The sequence below is a fragment of the Bos indicus x Bos taurus genome, chromosome 19 (genome assembly GCF_003369695.1).
Source record: "Bos indicus x Bos taurus breed Angus x Brahman F1 hybrid chromosome 19, Bos_hybrid_MaternalHap_v2.0, whole genome shotgun sequence".
In the NCBI taxonomy this organism is placed as follows: domain Eukaryota; kingdom Metazoa; phylum Chordata; class Mammalia; order Artiodactyla; family Bovidae; genus Bos; species Bos indicus x Bos taurus.
Genome location: NC_040094.1, coordinates 18,624,519 through 18,650,626, shown reverse-complemented (window position 1 = coordinate 18,650,626; position 26,108 = coordinate 18,624,519). Strand labels below are relative to the sequence as shown.

The following is a 26,108-nucleotide window of genomic DNA, read 5'->3' as shown; positions in this document are numbered from 1 at the left end:
TCAGATGTGGAAAGTCAGAAGTTACTAATTCCGAATGGCATAATTTAGCAAGGCCGGGCTTTGTTTTTTTTGTTTTAATTTGTCTTGGTTAGAAAACAATATTCTCTAAGAAACTGTTCCTTGATTTTTTTTTTTCCCTGACATGGGGTTTTCTGAGTCATCTAGTACTGTAAGGCTGCTTACTTATTCCATTTTATATCAAAATTTCTTTTCTCCGTATAGCCTCAGTCCGATTCTTTTCATTTTCTATGATATCTCTAGGCCTGGTATCTTTCTAAGAGCAGGATATATAACTTTTTGTTTCCTTTAGTAATGATTCCATCTCACCCAGGATGCATACATGGGATTGAGCTGATTTTTTTCCACTACAAAAATTTCATGGGAACGTACTGGTTGTTAGTTGCTTTGCTTCTGGAGGAAAAGATATTCTGAAATAATCTTATAACTTTTAAATATGTTTTTCTAGTTATAAATTTAACAACGACGATCACAGAAAATTTGACATTCATCATTTTTTAGGCAAGTTAAAAAGAAAGCCAAAAATAAGACATTAAATGCAAAAACCATTTAAAAAATCATAAATGTCATGTTGGCTATTTCTTTTGGTCTCAAATGTGAAGCAAAGGCGGCTTGGAACAATTTTTCTTCACGTCAAAGAGACGCTGGAGGAAGTAACTGCTATCACCTTTTGAAGAAAGGCTGGAGGATGGGCTCTGAATTCAACAAAACCACCGTCCCCTTTTTACAGAGAAGCCTGGTATCTGCAGAGGGTCTGGCCAGGAATGTATGCCATGTTGAAACAACTGAGCAAAATGTAAGAATTTTGTTTTCTGGTGCAATTTCAGTGTTCTAAGCTCTAGAAAATACCATAGCCCCAGACCCCTGAAAATTCAAGAAAATGGTTCCAATTAACTATGAAAGAATGATCTCTTACTTTCCTCTCCAGCAATGTTTGCATATCCTTAGACTTGTCTCATTTGTCATTACAAAATTCATTTTCTCCAATGGATTCAACCATCTATTATTTTCATTTCAGTTGTGTATTAGATTTTTTTTTTTTTTATTTCACCCCTGAGGAAAAATTAAAATAATGCTGGGAAGAATTGAAAACACAATGACAAGAACAACAATGTCCTACTGTATAGCAGAGGGAACTATATTCAATATCCTGGGATAAACTATAATAGAAAAGAATATAAAAAAGAATGTACACATATGTGTAGTTGAATCACTTTGCTGCACAGCAGAAACTAATAAAGCACTGTAACTTAACTGTATGTCAATTAAAAAACACATGGAGACCAGTCTGAATGGAGGAGGGAAAAAATGGAATTACAGCTGTCTGGCAATGAAGACACTAATATAGTGATTAAAAATTCCAAATCACTGATGTCCTTAATTTTGATGCCCAGAGATGAGGCAAAAACTACAACCAACTGGCAGATTTTCAAACATTTTCTAAAAAGCTCTGTTACAAAATCAGCAAAGTTAAACTGGATAAAATACAGCCTCACAATATCCATTTATAAAGAAACATCTCTAATACCTACAGAGGAGTTTAACACTCTAATATTTACAAAACAGAGACGCTTGAATAAAATGGCAACCCACTCCAGTATTCTTGCCTGGAAAATCCCATGGACAGAGGAGCCTGGTAGGCTACAGTCCATGGGGTCGCAAAGAGTCGGACACGACTGAGCAACTTCACCTTCTTTTCCTTTCAGTATCTTAGGAGGGAGACTAAATGTTGGCAATAAAGTATCAACTATATGTTTTACCAAGATCCAACAACATCTGCTGTATTATTTATTAGTAGATAGCAGTGCATAAAAACTGTCGATTTGTGTAGGGCTTGAATGCATTACATTAGGACTCTTGGACACAGGCTTTCCTGATGGCTCAGTTAGTAAAGAATCCGCCTGCAGTGCAGGAGACTCAGGTTTGATCCCTGGGTGGGGAGATCCTCTGGAGAAGGAAATGGCAACCCACTCCAGTATCTTGCCTGGAGAATCCCATGGACAGAGGAGCCTGGTGAGCTATAGTCTATGGGATTGCAAAGAATCAAGACATAACTAAGTGACTAAACCACACCTCTTGGGTACAAGGACAGAAACCCAATTCCTATAGCTTAAGTGAGGGGGAACTTGTTATGAACCAGGATAACTCATTGAGGAAAAGAAATCTGTCAAATGGTGAACTCACCAAAGGGCAATATGCTGAACAACAAATCTGCATATCTCACAGACCTGTTTTCTGTTTATCCAGTTTTTATTGGATGGATTGGCTGGATGCTTATGGTTCTTGGGCTGTCTGGCTCTTCCTCACCTATCAGCCTGTCCCTTTTGCCCACCCCCAACCCCCAGATTGGCACCCAAATGCATGGGTGCACACACTCTCCTCTCTTCCTCTGTTTCAGCTACTTCCAGCTCCAACAGCAGGGTCAGAAACAAAAGGACTCCTCCTTAAACTGTCATGAAAACTGATCAATTACACTTCCTGGAAATTCTCAAAAGCTACTAATTGCCATCTCATCTAGCTGAAGCATTGTCAACTTTTTATAAAGGGTCAAAGGAACATATTTTCGGTAAACTGGTAAGTTGGTAAATGAGATAAATTAGACAGTTGGGCAAACTTGATGGAAGAATACTAAATGTCAAATGGAAAATAACTGAAGGAAAATTTGAAGATTTAGTATAAGCTAAATTTCCCATAAGGAAATGGTAAAATCTGTGGATTCTGACAGCTGCTTTGTATTTTAAGATCTGGTATGGAAAGTGGGTGGTGCCAGTTTCTAGGAAAAGCTTGAGTCTGGATGACCTGAAATGTAGATGCCTCTCTGTGACAGACCATAGTATCTGATACTGCTATTTGGGAAGGGTCGTATGGGGTTTTGAGGCCCTTAAGAGCACAATGATTATATAAAATACGCTTGCTAGTTCTTTGAAGAATCTAACAAAAGGACACCCTTCCCTAATAGTTCTAAGTAAATGCCAAACAACATATGTGCAAATAGAGTGAAGTCCATTTTTCAGCTGAATTTCATGAAAAGACTAAGCCAATCCGAGACCCTTAGTTTAACTTCAACATGCCTTAAAATGCTGTGACAAGGAATTAATTCAAGAAGGATATTCCTTGAAACCAAGTTTTGGTAACTGCAAATCTTTGCAAATTCAATGAACTGGCCACTTGGCAAATTGACTTTTAGTGAATTGAATTTTTTAAAAAATCTACTCTTAAAAAACTGGAAAAAAAATCCCACATAATAAAATATTCACCTGCCTAACAATTTCCAAGTGCACCTACAGTATGGTCCTGTCAACCACATGTGTGACAGTGAACTGATTTTTGACAAATCAGCCTTCTTCAAATCATACACAATCTAGTGTCAAACAAGGTCATACAGTGTGAAGGTCACAGGGAGGCTGGCGCTGCATTTCAGCCAACACGGGCCCGGATCCATCGGATTCTCCTTTACTGCGGTCTCTGCTTCTCTGTGGGTCAGCCATGCCGTGGTTTTCTTCACCTTTGGAAATGCGGCTGCCCCAGCCCCCGGGTGTCTGGAGAGGCAGTGACCTGTGCGTCTTCTCTGGACTGAGGCCCAGCGATCTCCAGGAAGGGGGAAGTGGTGCAGCACGGGCCACGTGCCACCCCTGCACTATTCATCTCTGCCAGGGGGTCAGGGATGCGAGGATGTGGTGCCGCCGGTGGGAGCCGTGGAGATGAAACACAGGGGACAGGGAGCTCCAGAAGAAGGGGCTGCTGGACAGACCAACGGCCGATGTCCCCTCAACTCAAGCGCCTCCTCCCTCTGTTCAGTGTTACTGCCATCCATCCCTGGAGAAGCTTCTCTCCCTGTAAAACGGCTGTAGAATGCAGCGAAGCTCCTGTAAACCTCTTACTTCCTTGCTGTTCCTGGGGGTGAAAATCTAGGTCCTTCTCATCTTAGGGATTATCTTTTTTTGGCTAATAACTATATATTTGGGGTAACCAAATTAACAGCAGGGAAATTACAAACGCTAAGGAATTTTGGCATGGCTCTTACTCCTTTGAGGACGTTTAATTTCTAGTTTTATTACTGAGAGTCGCACTTGTCTTTCTACCCTCTACTGTACTCGTTCTTTCTCCATTTAATTCATTCTTTTTGGCATATGGGGGCCGCAGATGTATAGCAACTAGCGTCTTCAGTTTTCCATTTCCCTTTTAAGTGGACGACTGTTTTGCCATCCTGAGCATGTTTAACATGGAAGATGATGTCATTTAACATTTAACATGGAAATGTCATTTAACAGGAGAGATAACATGTTATTAGGCTTTGACTCACTGGTGTTGTATATACATATATATATATAAATATTTTAAAAAATTTATTTATTTTTGGCTGCTCTGGGTCTTTGTTGCTTAGGCTGGACTTTCTCTAGTTGCAGCGAGTCGGGGCCACCCTTCGTTGTGGGCACAGGCTTCTCTCTGCAGTGGCTTCTCTTGTTGCAGAACATAGGTTCCAGGGTGCGTGGGCTTCAGTGGTTATGGCACATGGGTTTAGTTGCCCCTCAGCCTGCAGAACCTTCCCAGACCGGGGACTGAACCTGTGTCCCCTGCCCTGACAGACAGAAGAATCACTTAACCACTGGACAGGCAGAAGAATCACTTAACCACTGGACCACCAAGAAAGTCGCAGCATTATATAATTTAATACTTACGTCCTCCCTATAACCTATATGATAAAGTTCAAATTCATTAGCTTGGGGTCCTACTTCAGCTACTTCTTTCCACCAAGCTTTTGCACATTCTGTTCACGTCTCTGGGGAAAATCTTGCCCCATCCCAACTGATAAAACTCCAGCAAGCCTTGGAGACCCAGTTGGATGATCAGTTCATCCCCTGCGCTTCCATGGCCTGGCCCTGTCACAGCTCGCCTCAGGCAATGGAGTGTGCACACCATCCCATCTTCCCCATGAGATCGAGAGCTATCTGAGGAAAAGGATCCCATGGTCCATCTTGTATCCTTTCCACCCCCCACAGCCAGACCTGCAGTGAACGCATGGAGAATGTAGGCTAAATGATGGGATGAAAATATAACAGTGTTTGTTTCAGATGAAAAAACACTTGGTTAAGTAGTTATGCTTCCTATACAGTCGATAAGACTTGAAATAAACACATGAAGAAAGCTTTAAAAAAAAAAAAAAGCCTGTTCATTTAAATTTTCTATCTGACAATTTAGGAAAAAATCCCAACAGCACAAACCAGGGTGTGAATTCACGAAAACTTCACAGGACGATCTCCACGTGAACACATTGCAACGTTTAGGGCTGGGCAAGAGCTCAGTTGCTCAGTTGTATCAGACTCTTCGCGACCCTACAGACGGACTGTAGTCTGCCAGTCTCCTCTGTCCATGGGATTTCCCTGGCAAGAATACTGGAGTGGGTTGCCATTTCCTCCTCCAGGGAATCTTCTCAAAACCCAGGGATTGAACCAATGTCTCCTGCATTGGCAGGAGGATTCTTTACTGCTGAGCTGCTGGGGAAGCTTAAGGGCCTTCAAAAAAGTAATACGATTACCCTAAATGTACCATATCTCCCTGCAGTGATGCTGAAAAGATGATCAGTTTTCCAGTACTTTTGGATTTTCTCTTTCAACATGAAAGGGAAAGATGGTTATGTCATAAAGCAAATAAGTATCTTTGATCTGCACAAAAGTCTTCAGTAAATCTCTGTCATAAGAGCAGGTAAGGCTGAGGATGACTGTGCACCCTGCATGTCCTCAGAGAGGGCTTTTGTCCAAGGGCAGCTGCTTCTCAAGACAGATGGCACAGTGCAGGGAGAAGAAATGGGAAGTCGGTGGATGGTGCACCGTCCTCAGCAGCTGATGCACCTTAATGCTGTTTGATTTCGGTCCTGCCTTAGTCATGCTGAAAAGCTTTTAAGACTTTGCTCTGTGTTCTTTTGTGTACAGCAGATGGGCAGGACTGTATAGAAATGGGTTCAGTTCATTCCCTGGAGGCCTGTTACTTGCAGGTGGGGTATCCCATCTGGGAATGGGCAGGCAGGTCTTAACAGCAAACTTTGTAGGGTCACTAAAGACCATTGCTTAGAGTGAGGGATGGCTCTTCCTGGGGCAAGCAGAGGTGGCAGATAGAAGGCTGGTTCTGCCAATTCTCATCTCATTTCTCATCTCCACCCTCCTTCACTCCTCTCTCTGAACCTCAGCCCATTCCTCACCCTGCCTCTCTTCACTGGGGTACGAGGGGATGCTATTGTTGCACCTGATTTGATTATAATCATTTTACAAGCACAAAGGTTTAGTGGTTTGCTTTTTTTTTTTTTTTTTAATGCTACCTTTGTCACAATGACCATATGAAAATATCACGTGTTCATCCTGGCCATTTTCTAAGTCAGTTCATGAAACCAATGGGAATTGCTTGGGTAGCCCACTAAGGGTGTAGATTCCTAGAAATTAGGATTTACTGATAGAAGGGGCCCAGGGATTTCCCTTTTGAATAAGCACTTCCAGGTATTCCAGTGCAGATGCCACCCACACTTTAAGGAACCCTGATAAAGACTGTTATATTTTTTTCATGGCAAATTCTATTTCTTTGTAAGGAAATACCATAATATGTTTAACCATGTCTATTTTGATGGACTTCTACAGTTTCTATGTTTTCACAATGAGTAATGATGTTGCATTGTTTCTTCTGCCCAGGGTCACTTTCTGCTTCTTTTGCGAAATGTTGGCCTCATATATTTCACCACCAAACGTTCCCACCCAGCTCTATCTTGCCCTGTCCCAAAAGAGGTTCTTCCCGTGGTCTTACTGCAGACTTTCATATTCTGAGAAGACCCACTTCTCTGGTCAAAGTGACTGCCCCTGAGATAGGCATCTCACCGACATGGTGACAATCTTGTTATGCTGACACAGGAAGATTTTCTTCAAGTATGTTTTAAGCTAACACATTTTACTGAATATACGATGCCTTGCCTGTAAGATGCACCCTTGTGTATCCCTGAGATGTTGCCCATTACCACTATAAGAATCCACCAGTGCTAAGTCGCATCCCAACTTCAGAGAGGCCAAAATTTAAAAAAATGTATTCTTAAAATCAATAAAACAAGTCTTAGTTTTGCTCAGTGTGTTTCTCTTTTCCAAGTACACCTATTATTTGAATGTAAACCTTTTGTTCTCTGTCTTCCATATCTGTCAACTTCTTTGTTACTCTACCCTTCCTCTGTAAACCAAGAGACCTTCTTAAACTTTTCTTTCATACCGATTCTGTTTTCTGCAATACCAATTGTGTCACTGCTGGATTTTCATTTAAATTTTTCGATATCTTTTATTCCATTCAAATAATTGGACACTTTTGTTTCTCAGCTTGCCCCTCTTCGTCTCAGTCTGTCATGCAATCTTTGGTCTGTTTATGCAGAATCCTTGCTTTCTTAAATTTTATTCAGGCTATAGTTTCTATAATGTGAATTTTCTGTTATAATACTTTTCGGAAACACACTTTTCTTTTTCTTTTAAGGCTGTCATCTATATCTGTGTCATTGCTACTGACTTTCATAAATAAGGAGACAGTTCTGGTGTTACACAAAAAGGGCATATGGATTTTTTTGGAGTCTTTCTTATGGTCCACCTGTTTGAAGTTAGAATTCATTTTTCAGCTTTAAAAAAATATTTATTTGTTTTTGGCTGCTGTGGGTCTTTGTTGCTCTGGGTGGGCTTTCTCTGGTTGTGACAAGTGGGGGCTACTCTATAGTTGCAGTGTGGGAGCGTCTCATTGCGGCGGCCCCCCTTGTTGCAGAGCATGGGCTCGAGGGTGCTCAGTGCACTTGGGCTCAGGAGCTGTGGCACACAGGCTTAGTTGCTCCTCGGCATGTGGAATCTTCCCGAACCAGGGATCGTACCTATGTCCCTTACAATAGCAGGTGATTCTTAACCACTGGACCACCAGAGAAGTCCCATTTTTCAGTTTTTCAGCTGGAGAGCTAGCTTATGGACACAACCGCTAGATGTGGATGTCTTTTACTTATTATGAAGCTGCTATCTGAGCAGGAATCCCTATATCTTGCTTCCTTGTCAGCTTACTGACAAGGAGAGTTTGAAATTATTTCTAGTTATTTTTTTAAGAAATAAGTAAATTACTACTTATATATATATATTTTAAAGTAAATGTAAAGCTGCAACTCCCAGCATACAACATACCCATGGCTCTTTCAGCCCATAGGTCTTTTAGTTGCTAATTTACTATCTTGAAATACCCATTCACTTCTGTAACCAGATGTACTACATTGCTTAGAGTGGTAATCCTGCAGCTGGTAGAAGATGAGAGGTGTTCATAAGGGGAAGGAAAATGTCAGGGCTCTTCCTTTCCTTCATACAGAAGGAGGACTGTTACCATCCTCTGGTGGACAAGATGCAGAGTGGGGGGAAAGGACTAGAAGTATCCTTTGGCCCAAGGGGGATAGCAGTCAGCCTCTGTTTTCACCAGTTATCTCCTGGGAGTCTTCTGAGTGCCAGGAATGTTCGGAACATTAGGGAAACTGCAGTGAACAATACAGTCCTGCTGACTTGGGCTTGTATTCTAGTTGGAATATATACAATAAATAAACAACTAAAGATAGAATGTCAGATGGACATGAAAGCCACGGGGGAAACAGCAGGGGAGGAGTCAGGGGGCACTGTGGTGGGTGAACTGCTCTTCTCTACAGGATGGCAGAGAAGGCCTGATAGCTGACATGTGAGCAGGTGTGAAGGATGGGCCTCTGAGCAGGCATCTGGCTGAGCAATGTTTCTGGTTTCCAGTACTAGTAAGGCCAGTGGCATCTCTTTCTATGTTTTCATGTATACGTATCTCTATTGGAAAGCAAAGGTGGGCGAGTGGTGGTCACTCACTTTTCCATCACCGTGAATCAGAGGACTTTGATAATTATCATTTTTTTCTTTTTTGCTCCATCATGTGGTACAGCTTGTGGGATTCGAGTTCTCTGACCAGGGATGGAACCCACGCCCTCTGTACTGGAAGTGCAGAGTCTTAACGACTGGGCCACCAGGGAAGTCCCAATAATTATCATTTTAAATGGCCCCAATACTCTGTTCAGGAGATGGACCATAATTTAATCAACAAATCTTCTCTTTAGCTGACTCTTGAACAACACAGGTTTGAACTTCCCAGGTCTACTTATGTATATGGATTTTTTTTTTCAGTAAATACTATTTGTTGTTGTTGTTCAATTGCTAAGTTGTGTCTAAGTGTTTGAGACCCCATGGACTATAGCATGCCAGCCTCCTCTGTCCTCCACTATCTCCCAGAGTTTGCTCAAATTCATGTCCATTGAGTTGGTGGTGCTATCTAATCATCTCAAATTGTTGCCCCCTTTTCCTCTTGCCTTCAATCTTTCCCAGCACCAGGGTCATTTCTAATGAGGAACACACAATTCCACAGCTGGTTGAATTAATGGATACAGAACTGTGGATGCTAAGGGTGGACTACAGGACTTGAGCATCTGTGGATTTTCCGCCAGAGGGTCTTTGAGCCAATGCCCCCTGGATTCTGAGGGATGACTATAGTTGTCTATCTACATTATTTTCAACTGTCTTTCTTTTATCGGCTCCGCTGATGGCTCAGATGGTAAAGAATCTGTCTGCAAAGAAGGAGACCTAGGTTTGATCCCTTGGTCAGGAAGATCCCCTGGAGAAGGGAACAGCAACCCACTCCAGTATTCTTGCCTGGAGAATCTCATGGACAGAGGAGCCTGGAGGGCTACAGTCCATGGGATCTTTCTTTTACTTACATATTTTTAGTAGGAATATAAACTACTCTGATTAGTAGCCAGGCATTCAAGGAAAGCAGTTTGGGAATACAGATTAAGAGCCAGGAACACGGGTATCCGGGCTCAGGGGCGGAGGAGCGTGGGGAATGAGGAGGAGCAGGAAGGGGTGAGCACTGGAAGCACAGGACAGACAGGGCCAGGAGCAGAGGGCTTTGTGAGCTGGCCTTGCCCCTCCCCTTCACCTCTGCTCAGGAGGCCTCGTCTCCCCCTGCTCCCGTGGCCATAGCCAATGGCCTGCTTATTAGTCTGATTCTACCCATAGTTCAAGTGTGGGTTAAAAAGAACGTAAGCGAGGGACTTCCCTGATAGTCCAATGGCTAAGACTCCGTGCTCCCAACGCAGGGGGCCCAGGTTCAATCCCTGGCAGGGGAACTCGATCCCACATCCTGCAACTAAGAGTTCCTGTGCCACAACTAAAGAACCCACATGCAGATATTAAAGAGACTGCTTATGAAAAACAAGACGCAGATGGCACTGACTCCTGGCTTGCATCCACAGAAATAGAATGGGGAAAATAAGAAGTTTCTGTGCCTAAGACTGGGGTTATACTGAGGTTTCCAGCATCCAGACAGGCAAATGCCTGGACAGCTGCTTAGGGCAGATGGGTCCTTTGACAGCTTAATATTGCAGAGTTTCTGGTGACTCTGTAGTTAGGGCAGCCAACGTGAGGCCATCTGTTTACTAGTGGGCAGAAATGCTTACTACCAGCAGGTAGTCACTGCTGAGCATGAGATACAAACCAAAAGTCAGGTCAGCCACTTTCATCACCTCTGCAAAGCAAACCGGCCTGGGAAACCACTGGTACAAACACCAGAGACAAAGAAACCTCACCTCAGCGTCATGTGACCTACACAATCGGACCCACGAAACAGTAGTTTCCTAGGAGCTTTTATTTGCATTTATTTCAACATATTCAATGCCATGAGAGAAACCATTTGCTCAGAAAGCTCTTTTGTTCTTTTCTACTTTTCTAAACAGAAAAGGAAAATAACCATGAATTTAGGGCCTTCTGTAATATACCTAAAAAGTAGCATGTTTTATTATTTAAATGAAAAAAACTTAGATAAGTAATACATGTATTTGTTGCAAAAGGTTTATAATGAAAAATAAATAAATCTCCCTCCCATACCTCTTTCTCCTGGTACCCCATCTCCCCTCTCCAGAGACAAACAGAATTACTCATTTCCTGAATGTCTTTCTAGATATGGCTTATAATATACATAATTGTTGGAGTAAGAAATGGCAACCCACTCCAGTATTCTTGCCTGCAGAATCCCATGGACAGAGAAGCCTGGCAGGCTACAGTCCATGGGGTCGAAAAAGAGTCAGACATGACTGAAGCGACTTAGCACATACATTAATTGTGTGTGTGTGTGTAACACAATTTTTTAATTGTCTGTATTTAAAATGAACAAAGCCTATTATTAATAAAAAGCTCTGGGAAGTACTGCAGTAAAGAAACCTATTTAACTTCATCAGGGAATCCTAAACATACTTGACTTCAGGCCCCCTTCTTTTCTTCTTTGGTATAATTTCTGGTCTGTGGAATGTAGCCAGGACTCGCTGGTATGGCTGGATCAGGTGTTTCTGAAGGGCGTCTGTGCTGAATGGTTTCTGAGCCATGCTGGTTGTTAAATATTGTAAATGTCACACCTCAGAATATACTTCATTAAAAGACTGCCTTCAAATGTTTTAGAAAATGTGAAATGTGTGGGTGAGTTCTTGCAGAGGCAGAAATAATGGGTCCAGGTTAAGGAAAGACTGAAGGAGGTGAGAGTAAGGCTAATTTATATTTAGTTGGATTCAGTTTCAGATTAGTATGGGGAGAAATGCCAGGAAAGGGCTGGCTTCAATTTGTGAGAGAAGATGGTCATGAGAAATTCATTAGGTAGAGGAGAAAGCCATAAGCTTCATCATTTTTGTCTTTGTTTTTAATCATGAAATATTTCATACATCAATGTATTTTTCATCTACAAGTTTGATTTGAACCTTTTTTTAAAAAATATTTTCCATGTCTTTAGTTAACTTTTGAACACCTGAAATTTAGTTATAATAACTGCTTTCATGTCTGTATCTGCTAATTCTTACACCTTTGTCAGTTGCGGATTGGTTTCCATTGGATAATGGTTTTCCCCTTGTACTGGATTGCACTGTCCTGCCTATTTGTATGCCTAGTAATTTTTGATTAGATGTCAGACATTGTGAATTCTGCCTTGTTGGAGGTGGATACTTGTGCATTGCTATAAACATTCATGAGCTCTGTTCTAGGACATAGTTAAACTACTCGGTGGCAGTTGATCCCTTTGGGTCTTGCTTTTAAGACTTATTTGGAACTTGAGGGGGATCCTACACAGATCTCTAGCATTCCCTCTCTGTGCTCTTCTTCCCTCTTTGGCAATCTGTCCTGAAAAATTCAGTTGCCTTGATCTTCCCAGACTCTTGTCTCTATCTCCTGAACTCAGGGAGTCCCTTTCCTAATCCCTTGTTCTGATACGTGGCTAGCATTTTGTTCATGGACTTTAAGCCCTAATCCTCTCTCTTTAAAAGTTTTAAAGACACTGACTCCTGTTCAGATTCAGTCTATCAATGGTATGTTTTGTTATTTTGGGTCTTTTCTTCCCAACTTTTAACTAGAGAACTTCTTAGAATGCACTTGAAGGAAATTCTCTTAAAGATAAAGTACTGGTTTGGAGTTAATTTCTTATCGTCTTTGGATTTACAAAATTAACCCAGGGACAAGAAAGATTACATGCCATATCATTATGCTTATAAAATACAATATGATTTTCAAAGTTACAACAATGCTCTGATACTTGACAATACAGAAAAACAGCTAGGAAAAAAAAAATCAAATTAACCTTTTCTCAAGAAGCCAATAGCAAATTAACTATAGTTCTAAATCAAAATTTCCAAGCATGAATTTTCTAGGGACAGACAGAAGGATTTTCCCCCCTCTCATTTGTACTTTAATTCTTAATTCACAGAATTAGAAACACAGGATAAGGACATCAAAAAAAAAAAAGACAAAAAGAGCTCATACAGGTCAATATATATATATAAAACCCAATCAAAAAATGGGCAGAAGAAAAAAAAATGGGCAGAAGGTCTAAAAAAGCATTTCTACAAAGAAGACATACAGATGGCCAAAAGGCACATAAGATGCTCAGTATTGCTAATTATAAAAGAAATGCAGGTCAAAACTACAGTGAGGTATGACCTCACATGGATCAGAATGGCCATCATTAAAAAGTGTACCAATAATAAATGGTAGAGAGGGTGTGGAGAGAATGGAACCCTCCTACACTACTGGTGGGAATGTAAATTGGTATAGCCACTATGGAGAACAGAATGGAAGTTCCTTAAAACACTAAACACAGAGCTACCATATGATCTTGCAAACCCTCTCCTGGGTATATATCTGGAGAAAACAACAGTTTGAAAAGATACATATGCTGCAATGTTCACAGAAACACTATTTACAACAGCCAAGATGTGGAAGCAACCTAAATGTCCATCAACAGATGAATGGATAAAGATGTGCTATATATACCCAATGGAATACTACTCAGCCACGAAAAGAATGAAATAACTCAATTTGCTGCAACATGGACGGACCTAAAGATTAACATACTGAGTGAAGTAAGTCAGATAAAGACAAATACCAATATGCTGTCACTTGTACGTGGAATCTAAAATATGATGCAAACGAACTTATTTACAAAACAGATTTATAGACACAGGAAACAAACTTACATTATCAAAGAGGAAAGCAGGTAAAGGAGGGACAAATTTGAAGTTTGGGATTAATTGATATACATGTTGTATATAAAACAGACAACCAACAAGGACCTACTGTATAGCACAGGGAACTATACTCAGTATTTTGTAATAACCTATAAAGGAAAAGAATCTTAAAAAAATAGGTCTATATGCATGTATACCTGAATCTCTTTGTTGTAAATCTATACATGAGACACTGTAAATCAATATACTTCAATAAAAAATACACATGGAATAATTAAAAAATCCAAGTAGCTTGACAGCCTTCCCTTCCCTCCATTTATACATTTTAAAGACATTTAAATTCTTACATATATTAAAGAGAGAAAGGTATCTTAGACAATATGCTAGGACAAGGAAGTCATTGATGGATTCCACAACTAGATTCACATATTTCCACCATGTGTAGAGGCATTTAACAGGAGTGAGAAATTAAGAAACAAGGACTCAGATTGAGCAAAAATACTTAAATGTCCCAGGCAAAAACCATTTAGTAGTACAGGCATCCAAATGAAAGGTAACAAAGTAAAATCCCTTTTGACTATCCATCTTTCGCTACAACTACGTATTAAGAGGAAATGGACCTGCTTATTTGAGTTATAGACTTTACTGTAGAGATGACTTCTCCATGTCTTTCTCTTACATTCTAAACCCTTCAGTAGTTCTCTTAGCTTTATTTGGCAGATAGGAGGAAATTTTTCAAAGGCCTATATATTTATTGTTATCTTTTGGTAATTCCTCAGTCAGATTCTTATTTTCCACCAGGTGACCACTCAACATCATTTCACTTATACCATTTGAAAGCATTTAATTATGTAAGATATTGAAAGATCTGTTTTGGTCTAGAGCATAAAATAAATGGCCTCTGCAGCTCACTTCTAAAATTATTCTCCATGCATTTGTTAGCAAAAAGGAACACCATAGAATTACATGTGTGAACGTCAGATACTAAATATGCCTTTGTTTAGAGAAAGAACTCCACCTCTAAAACAACTCCAATAAATAACCAGGCAAAAATCCTCTACTTAGAGTTATCCGCTCACTGAACACCATCACCATCAGGATCTGTTGCCTGTTTTTCCTTCTCACATCACTGTTCACTCCATAGACATACACAATCACACTAGGCATCAGCGAGGTTTACTATGAAGTTCTCTGACAATACCGCATTCCCTCATGACTCCATGTTTTTGCAGAGGTAATTGCTTCTTAGAATTCCTTTAGTCTTTGTGGACCCACAAGTCATCCTACACCTGCCTTCTAATTTGTTTATATTCACAGCAGATACTTGAATTGATTATACTCGGGATAAATGAGAAGCTGTGATACTAAGAATGTAAAGTAAGTTTTCTGTCTTTTGGATTTAATTACGTTTGGATTGGCAGTGAAGAAATCGCCATTGGGGAAATCTCTGACTGTTGGTTCAGCTGGAGGCTGGAAAAGCAGAGGATCATTCCTAATCTTGAACTAAGCTGGGATGCTAATTTCGCCTTCCGCGAAACAGATGATTTAAGTTGTCCTTAAGAAGGAAAATAACTCAATATGCTAAAACTGGCATGAAACAAGTTCAGTGAGAATTATGATGAAAGATTTCATCTATTTTAAACTTGCCTTCGTTAAGCAAAAACCAAACTTTACCTCTTGAAATGATTCACCAGGACTCCAACCAGTTCTCCGATTCGACTTTCGTGGGTTGGCTGTTTGCTGAAGAGACAGACAATTAGGTCTTTGTTGTCTTTTGTATGGAACACTACAAGTTGGTCCTTTCCATTGGAGACACTTAGACCGGTCAACTGCAAAGAAATATAGCACAGAAAACTGTTAGGATGGCTCTCAAAATAATGAATTTAAACAGTTTGTAGTGGTTTTACTCAGTAATACTGGTGATGTTAATCTTTACCAAGTTTTATGAAATAAGCAGATGAAAGGAAATAATAAAGATAAGAACAGAAATTAATGAAATTTAAAGTAGAAAATAGTGTAAAACCAATGAAATAAAGAGTTGATTCTTTCAAGAGATAGGTGAAATTGCTAAATCTCTAATTTGAAAGAATAAAAGAGAAAAGACCTAATGACCCATATCAGGAATGGAAGAGGGGCTATTACTACAGACCACATAGACATTAAAAGGATAAAAAAGGAATATCTACAACAACCTTATGCATAAAATTGAACAACTTAGACAAAACCAAACCATTCCTTGCAAGCCACAAACTACTAAAACTCACCCAAGAAGAAACAGATAACCTGAAGCTTACTTTATCTATTACAGAAGTTAAATTTGTAGTTAAAAACCTTTCAAAAAAGAAACTTCAGGCTCAGATGATTGCATTGGTAAATCCTACCAAATATTTAAAGAAGAAATAACATCCATTCTCTACATCTCTTCTAGAAAATGGAAGAAAAGGAACACTTTATAACTCATTTTATGAGCATTGTCCTGAAACCAAAAATTGACAAAAGCAATATAAGAAAACTAAAAACCAGTATCCAATATCTTTCATGAACATGGACTTATTAGACTGGCCAACAAAATATCAGCAAATCAAATCCCAAACTACATGAGAACAATGACACATCATGACCGAGCGGAGTTAATCTAAGAAACGCATAGCTGGTTTTGTATTAAAAATATCAATCAATATAATCCCTCATAGCAACAGAATAAAAAATAAAGCCACATGATTATGTCAACTGACGCAGAAAAAGCATTTGACAAAATTCAACATCCATTCATGAAATAAATCTCTCAGCAAAAAGGATTAGAAGAGAATTCAACCTGAAAACGACATCTTCCAAAATGCCACAGCGGACATCATGCTAAGTGGTGCGAGACTGAATGCTTTTCCCAGAGATCAGGAGCAGTGTCAGGATTTCTGCTCTTACTGCTGCTGGGCACTTTCATACTGGAAGCCCTAGCCAGTGTACCAAGGCAGGTTTAAACAAATTAAAAGGCATACAAATTAAAACAGACGAAACAAATGGCTTTATTTTCAGATGACATGATCGTCTATGTAGAAAGTCCCAAGGAATTTACAAAATAGGTCTTAGGACTAATATATGGGTTTGGCAAGGTCACAAATACCAGGGCAACAGACAAAAATATTTCTATATACCAGCAATGAAAAACTGGAAACAGAAATTTAAAACCAAAACCATCCACAACTCCCAAACCAAAAATACTTGGACATAAATCTAACAAAATGTGTGTAGGATCTGTAAGCTGAGAATTATGAAAGGTTGATGAAAGAAGTCAAACAAAAATGCTGATGACAGGAATAAAAGAAAATATAAATACATGGAGAGAAATAATGTGTTTTAGGTTGAAAAACTCAATATGGTTGGATACTGTCAATTTTCCTCAAATCAATCTATAGATTTAATGCAATTCTGACCAAAATTCCAGCAGAATTTTTGGTAGATATCAACAAGCTGATTCTAAAATATATATGGAAAGGCAAAGAAACTAGAATAGCAAAAGCCATTTGAAAAAAAAAAAAAGTTGGAGGACTCATAGTAGCTGATTTTCTTACTATAAAATAACAGTAATCAAGAAAGGTAATCGTCAAGAAGACTGTCAAAGGAATAAAAACATAGATCAGTGGGAACAGAATGGAGAATAAGATATAGTCCCACATAAATACGACTGATTGATTTTTCACAAAAATGCAAAGGCAGTTCAATGGAGAAAGGATCATTTGAGCATTTGGGTAACTCAGCATTTCTCGGGATTTGAACACCCACATGCCAAAAGAAATAAACATTGACCTAAATTTCACACTTCATGAAAAAGTAATTCAAATTGGGCCATTGATCTAAATGTAAAATGTAAAACCGTAAAACTTGTAGAAGAAAACACAGGAGAAAATCTCTGTGACCTTGGACTGGGCAAAGATTTCTTAGGAATGACACGAAAAGCACAACCCAACAAAGAAAAAAAACTGCATAAAATTTACAACTCTGCTCTAAGAAAGACACTGATGGGAGAATGAAAAGACAGCATGCAGACTGGGGAAAAATATCTGCAGAGACAGATCTGATAAAGGACCTATGTCCAGAATAAAGAACTCTTAAAATTCAACAATGAGAGAGCAAACAAATCAACTTAAAATGAGCAAAAGATCTGTAGTCACTTCCCCAAATAAGTCCATGCAAAGATGGTCAACATGACTAGCCATTAGGGAAATGGGAATTAAACTGCAACAAGATATCATCACAAGCCTGTCAGAATGGCTGAAATCAAAACAAAACAAAGAGGAAGATGAACAGCAAAAGTGATTAAGACTAAATGCTGGTGAGACTGTAGGACAATCAGAGGAACTCTCACACATTGTTGGGAGGAATGTAAAACGGTACAGTCACTGGGAAGACAGTGTCACAGAATTACCACATGATCTAGAAATCTCAGTCCCGGGCATTTAGCCCAGGGAAATAAAAACTTATGTTCGGACTTCCTTGGTGGCGCAGTGGATAAGAATCTCCCTGATAGCTCAGTTGGTAAAGTATCCACCTGCAATGCAGGAGACCCCAGTTTGATTCCTGGGTCAGGAAGATCTGCTGGAGAAGGGATAGGCTATCCACTCCAGTATTCTTGGGCTTCCCTTGTGGCTCAGCCAGTAAAGAATCCACCTGCAATGCAGGAGACCTCAGTTCGATTCCTGAATTGGGAAGATCCCCTGGAGAAGGGAAAGGCTACCCACTCCAGTATTCTGGCCGGGAGAATACCATGGACTGTATAGCCCATAGGGTCGCAAAGAGTCGGACATGACTGAGTGACTTTCACTTTCACCAATACAAGAGACATGGTTTCGATCCTTGGTCCAGGAAGATCCCACATGCCGCGGAGCAGCTAAGCCTGTGCGCCACAACCCCTGAGCTCACGAGCCACAACTCCCATGTGCCTAAAGCCCATGCTCCACAAGAGAAGCCACTGCAATGAGAAGCCCACGTACTGCAAGGAAGAGTAATCCCCACTCACGGCAACTGGAGAAAGCCTGCACAAAAAGCAACGAAGACCTAGTGCAGCCAAAAAAAAAAGCACAATTTGTGTTCACACGAAAACTCACACATGAATGTTTGCACATGTGCGTGCTCGTTGCTTCAGTCGTTATCAGGCTCTGTGCAACACTACAGACTACAGCCTGCCAGGCTCCTCTGTGCATGGGATTCTCCAGGCAAGAATACTGGAGTGGGTTGCCATGCCCTCCTCCAGGGGATCTTCCCAACCCAGGGATCGAACCCACGCTGCCTGCATCTCCTGTACCGCAGGAAGATTCTTTACCCACTGAGTCACCTGGTCTCAGTCATGAGTGTTTAAAGCAGTTGTATTCATAAGTGCTCCCAACTGGAAACAACCAGAATATCCATCAACAGGTGAATAAACAAACTGTGATACAGCTATATGATAGAATGCTATTCAGCGATAAAAAGGAATGAGTTAATAATACAAATCATGGATATGCAACACCAAGGCTTGCTTTCAAAGGCATTATGGTGAGAGAAAGCATCCAGTCTCAAAGGTTACATTACTGGATGACTCAATTCATGAGATATTCTGGAATAGAGCTGTCAGGGTTTGGAGTCAGGTGGAGTCTGACACAAGGAGTTTTGGGGGGTAATGAGATGACTGCATCTTCATTGTGGTGCTAGTTCCAGAAATCTATGCATGTATGAAGACCCATAGACCTGAATACCATCACCACTACCAAATTTTATTTATTATACGCAAATTTAGAAGATATAGCTCCTTGGTTGTTTTGATCACTAGATCTACTTTGGTCAATAAAGCAGGTACCTGAGTGATCTCTCACTCTGTGGTTTGTTCTCTGACTGCAGAAAACACCAAAGTGCCACCTCCTGGCTACCACAGGTGCTGTCGGTTGGTCTGGCAATCAGCATTGACAGGATATCCACTGGGGGCAATGCAGAGTGCCAGGCAGCCTAGGGGTGGGGACGGAAGTGCCAGAGATGAAGAAGGTATGCTTTTCTCTTCTGCGGGGATTCATGACCCAGCTGGATGAGTGGAAGAGACAAATACCCAACAACTGAAGATCTTTTAACAGTTCATACACTTGGAAGACCATTTAGTCTCATGCCCATATTTTACAGATAAGAAAACTGAGGCTCAAAGAAGTGAGCTGATTTGCAGACCTTGAAACTGGAACACAAGCTTGTGGACTGACCCAGATCCATGTTCTATCACAGTAGACTTTTCCAAATATCATGCACAAATGAACATAAGCTGTAAAAATAAGTATCCCTAAATGTCATGGAAATAAATTTTCAGAGGAAGGGAGTTTTTAGGTTGGTTTTAAAGAATGCCGGGGTTGGTACTCAAATGAGAGAGGGGAAAATATTCAAGTAATTGGGAATCCTTTCACAACCTACACAGATCATGGGCTTTTAAAAAAATACTTATTTATTTTTAATTGATTGATGATTGGTTTACAATACTGGTTTGATTTCTGTCATACATCAACATGAATTAACCATGGGTATTCTTTACCACTTCACCATTCTTTACCACTGAGCCACCTGGGAAGCTCCTTGATAGCCACTAACCGTCTAGTCAAGGCTATGGTTTTTCCTGTGGTCATGTATGGGTGTGAGAGTTGGACTGTGAAGAAGGCTGAGCGCTGAAGAATTGATGGTTTTGAACTGTGGCGTTGGAGAAGACTCTTGAGAGTCCCTTGGACTGCAAGGAGGTCCAGCCAGTCCATTCTGAAGGAGATCAGCCCTGGGATTTCTTTGGAATGAATGATGCTAAAGCTGAAACTCCAGTACTTTGGCCACCTCATGTGAGGAGTTGACTCATGGGAAAAGACTCTGATGCTGGGAGGGATTGGGGGCAGGAGGAGAAGGGGACGACAGAGGATGAGATGGCTGGATGGCATCACTGACCCGATGGATGTGAGTCTGGGTGAACTCCGGGAGTTGGTGATGGACAGGGAGGCGTGGCGTGCTGCGATTCATGCGGTCGCAAAGAGTCAGACACGACTGAGCAACTGATCTGATCTGATCTGATCTGATACCTATAATTTCCTCCCTCTTGGATCATGGGTTTTTTAAGGCCTGTGTAAGAGAATATATAAATCTCTCTCTCACTTAGATGTATAACATCCAGATGATTTTTTGTTTGGTGTACATTTTTTTAAATAAAATAGTTTTATTTTGTTAATTTATTGGCTGCACTATATGGCATGTGGGAATCTTAGTTTTTCGACCAGAGGTTGAACTCACCCTCTGTCCTGCATGGAAGTGTAGAGGTTTAACCACTGGACCACAGGGAAGTCCCTACACTGGATTTTTAGAAAGTTCTTTAAAAAATATTTTATTGAAGTATAGTTGATTTACAGTGTAGTGTTAATTTCTGCTGTACAGCAAAGTGACTCAGTTATACATGGGCTTCCCTGTGGCTCAGCTGGTAAAGAATCCGCCTGCAATATGGGAGACCTCGGTTCGATTCCTGGGTTCGGAAGATCCCCTGGAGAAGGAAAAGGCTACCCACTCCAGTATTTTGGCTTGGAGAATTCCATGGACTGACTGTATAGTCCACGGGGTTGAAAAGAGTTGGACATGACTAAGTGACTTTCACTTTCTTTGTTTTATATATATATATATACATATATATATGTTTTCATTTCTTTTCCATTAAGGTTTATCACAGGATATTGAATCAAGTTCCCTGTGCTATACAGGAGAAGCTTGTTGTTTACCCATCCTATATATATTACTTTGCATCTGCTAATCCCAAACTCCCAATTCTTCCCTTCCCCACCCCAAGATGATTTTTATTTTTATTTTTTTCCAGATGGTTTTTATATGACTAAATTAAAAATATCATTTTCATTAAAAAAACATGCTGTGTCCACGACGCTTCACTCTCCTTTGATTATTTTATATGCAAAAATGCAAACTAGAATTGATGGAGCACTTCACAGGAGAGCTTGATTAAAGCCTAATAAAATGAGAAATCTAATAGCACTAACTTCGCTGGCACATCCCAGCAACATTAACTGCAGGGGTTTGGGGAAAGGGACTGCTGTGCAGCTGTGAATGCTGAAACCATCCAGGGAGAGGGTCCCTTCTGGATGCTGCTGGGCCAGAGCAGAGGCGTCTCTGATGGTTTTCTGAGCCACCTTCCCACCTCAGGGGGTGGGCTTCCCTTCTTGCCCTTCCCTATTCCTCCCTGTCTGTATGACTTCATCGAGCATAGGAATTCCTCGTGTGTGCTCAGGGCTTACGGCGGTGCCAGAGTCTCAGCAGAAAATAGGGCAAACGGCACCTACTTTCCTCTGCTGCACAAATAATGAAAGATTAAGTCCCTGTTGTCATCAAGGCAAGACAAACAGCATCCAGGACATCTCTTTTGTTCTGGGAGACAGGATGGTAGGTGGGGGAAAGCAGCGGAGTAAAGGATGACCTGGGTGTCATCTCCGTTTAGCCATGTGAGCTTGAGAAAATCATTTAATTTGGAGCGCAACTCTTTCCTTTTCTGCAAAATAAGGATTCTACTAGATGCTCTGTTTGCCTCATAAGTTCGTGCTGCTGCTGCTGCTGCTGCTGCTAAGTCACTTCAGTCGTGTCCGACCCTGTGTGACCCCATTGATGGCAGCCCACCAGGCTTCCCTGTCCCTGGGATTCTCCAGGCGAGAACACCAGAGTGGATTGCCATTTCCTTCTCCAATGCATGAAAGTGAAAAGTGAAAGGGAAGTTGCTCAGTCATGTCCGACTCTTAGAGACCCCATGGACTGCAGCTCACCAGGCTCCTCCATCCATGGGATTTTCCAGGCAAGAGTACTGGAGTCGGGTGCCATTGCCTTCTCTAATAGGAGCAACTCGGGCATGCAAAAAAGATAAATAAACAAAACCCCTCTGCCTTTGAGGGTCTTTCCACTCTAAGAGAAGATATGCCAGCCAAATCTGAAAAACTACAGGAGTATCATGCCAAGGGAAGGTACTGTATGCAATTACATCAGTTAGAGAAGGGATTTTACCTTAGAGATCTCTAGGCACCCAAAACACACAAATAAGTTCTCTAAACAAAAGTGAAACTCCTTATCAAGGCTCCCCCTCTACTAGCTGCCTTCTTATTTCTCATAATCCAGGGGATCTCTACGCTGTGATAAATCTAAACCTTCCTCCTCTTTGGTTTTAAAGGTTTGAGCAGGGCAGATACAATCTCTGATGGTCATCTAACTCAAGTCTCCCAGACTCTCTTCCGTATGGATAATCAAATAGTGAACACAACCAGATAAGCAAAAAGAATGTATAACTTTCCAATCATTAGTAAAAAAAGAATCAATAAAACTCGAACAACAACAACTAGACAAGAAGAAGGAAATAGCAGGGAAGTATTAAAAATGGAAAGTGCTTGAATAACACAAATTTAAAAAGCCAAAATACTGTCATTTTTTATAAGAAATGGGATATAACTCCTTTATGGGATGAAGATGGCTCACAGATTAGGTCAAAGACAAAATTTAACTATACTCCATTTATAACAGAGTATAGATGTTTAGATGCATCTAAAACAAAAAGACACAGAAAGATAAATGAAAGGATGGACAAAGACGTGCCAGGAAGAAAGTGAGGATGGGAATAGGAATAATAGGCAAAGCAAAATCCAAGGCAAAACCCACAAGACTTGTTTCTTTTATATTGACAAAAATGTAATAAAAAATGAAAACGATCATCTTCATGCGACTGAATAACATGGTACTGAAACGAAGCAAAAACTGTTCTCACGCAAAAGAAATGGACAAAATCGCGATGTCCGTGGGTGACCTGGTGCTTGGCAGTTCTAGTAGTCAAAAAGCAAATGAGTGTGGAGACCGTCTGAATAATCAACAGATTTGATTTTGTAGTTACATGAAAATCTTATACACATTTATCGTGGTCCCCAGAGCATTTAGAAGGGAGGCCTGGCATGTTGCAGTCCATGGGGTGGCAAAGAGTCAGACACGATTGAGCGACTGAACTGCACTGATTATGAATTGGGCCAAAAGTAACACTCCTCTTCCCAGTTACAAAAAGTAGGATACGCACTGGCCCTAATCACAGTGACATAAAACTAGAAAATTATATAAAGGTTAACAGTAAAACAACCTTATCATTGAGAATTATTTTTTTTAAAGTATCTCTTTAGGCTGGATTAGAGATGATAATTGCAGTTATAGACAATAAAGAAATTAATGAAAAAGAGAATTTTACATTAGTATTCATGGATGCAGTCAAAGCTACATTCAAAAGAAAACACACTGCCTTAAATACTTTTGTTATTAAACAAGAAAAAGGAAGTAAATTAAATACCAAAGTGGAAGTAGTGAAAGTGTTAGTAGCTCTGTTGTGTCCGACTCTTTCTTTGTGACTACATGTCCATGGAATTCTCCAGACAAGAACACTGGAGTGGGTTGCAATTCCCTTCTCCAGGGGATCTTCCTGATCCAGGGCTCAAACCCAGGTCTCCTGCACGACAGGCAGATTCTTTACCGACTGAGCTATCAGGGAAACCCAAATTAAATAGATAGAGTAAAACCCAAATTAAATAGATAGATTAAAATCTATCTATTTAATTTTAAATCTAGATTTAAAAACCTAGATAAAGGACTAAAAAAACCAAAGTAAAAATTAGTGACGATAAAAGCAGAAACTGATGCATGAGAAAAACAATATAGATGATAAACCCAAGAGTTGGTTCTTTGAACAGACCATTAAACCACCAAACCCATGGCAAGGTCTAGTCAGGAATAAAACAAGGCAAAAACACAAATATCTAACATGAGGAATGAGAAAGGGATTTAAGAAAGGATGTGTTGTTTTTAGAAATTATGAGAATGACATTTATAATTTTCTGTTAATAAATTAAGTAGTTTGTGAAATGCACGCTTTTATAGGAAAATATAAATTATAAAAATTGACTCAAAGAAAGGTGAAATAATCAGAATCAATTCATAACTAGGGGAAATTGTTTTATGTTGTCATAAAAACATTCTCCTAAACATTATTGGGCACAGATGATGGGACAGGCAAACCACGCCCCAGGTAATTCCTATGCTGTGGAAAATCCTCTAGAACAGAAATGGACAGACACCACCCCGACTCATTTTACTTAATCCTGGCAGCAAAACTTGAGGAATATCTCTTTCACAGACACACCCCCAGAGACCAATCTCATAAGGACAGATGCAAATATCTGAAAGAATTAACAAACTGATTTCAGCAGGATAATACACCATGACCAAAAGGGCATATAGCCAACAGTGTAAGGATGGTTCACTAATAAAAAATGCACCCACACTGCTCAGCTTATTCATAGGTCACATCTATGTGTTATCTGAGTGCTTTTCCCACTAGAATTATCTCCTTGCCTGACAGCTTTCTCTTTAGGCAAGTATGAAGTTTTGTCCTTCTATTGTTTTTATTTTACAATACTCCTTGATAGATAAAACAGTATTTCTCTTTACAGTATATACTAGAATGTACTTAAAAATTAAAAAAAAAAAACTTTTTGTTTTGTATTGGGATATAGCCAATTAACAGACAATGGTGTGGACAGTTTCAGGTGAACAGCAAAGGGACTCAGCCATACATATAGATGTATCTATCTGTTCTCTGCTAAACTCCCCTCCCATCCAGGCTGCCACACAACACTGAGCAGAGTTCCCTGTACTACACAGTAGGTCCTTGTTGGTTATCCATTTTAAAAACAGCAGTTTGTATATGTTGATCCCAAACTCCCTAACTATCCCTTCCCCGATCCTTCCCCATCCCTGCAACCATAAGTTCAGTTCTCTAAGTCTGCAAATCTCTTTTCATGTTGTAAGTTCATTTGTATCATTTCTTTTTTAGATTCCACATATAAGCAATGTCATTGGATATTTCTGCTTCTCTGCCTGACTTACTGTACTTATTATCATATCATCACTACAATATTAGTTTAAAAAATACTTATTTATTTATTTGGCTGTATTGGGTCTTAGTTGCGGCATGCGGGACCTTACTTCTCCAGCCAGGGATTGAACCCTTGTTTCTGCATTGGAAGGTGGACTCTTACTGGACCACCAGGGAAGTCCCACTACAATATTAGTTTTAAGTTTTTTTCTAACCCAACAGTAATCTTCGGCAGCAGAGCATTGTGGATAAAGGAGAGAATATACTTCCTCCCTTGTACTCAGCTGGTAAAGAATCTCCTGCAATGCAGGAGACCCTGGTTTGATTGCTGGGTTGGGAAGATCAGATGGAGAAGGGGTAGGCTACTCACTCCAGTGTTCTTGGACTTCCCTGATGGCTCAGACAGTACAGAATTCACCTGCAATGCAGGAGACCTGAGTTCGATCCCTGGGTTGGGAAGATCTCCTGGAGAAGGAATGGCAACCCACTCCAGTATTCTGTCCTGGAGAATCCATGGACTATATAGTCCATGGGGTTGCAGAGTTGGACATGACTGAGCGACTTTCACTTTCACTTGTAGAAAAGTATTATCAGGCTAAAACCAAGCATAATGAC

General features: G+C 40.3%; 1 protein-coding gene across 1 annotated transcript in view; it reads right to left on the bottom strand.

The window, feature by feature from the left end:
• The window catches only part of MYO1D (myosin ID), a 356,856-nt gene that overhangs the window by 89,101 nt on the left and 241,647 nt on the right, over positions 1-26,108 (bottom strand). The window contains exon 21 of the mRNA XM_027519558.1: positions 15,239-15,393. Within this exon, the coding sequence (XP_027375359.1) occupies positions 15,239-15,393 (155 nt within the window). The remainder of the gene's footprint in view (positions 1-15,238; positions 15,394-26,108) is intronic.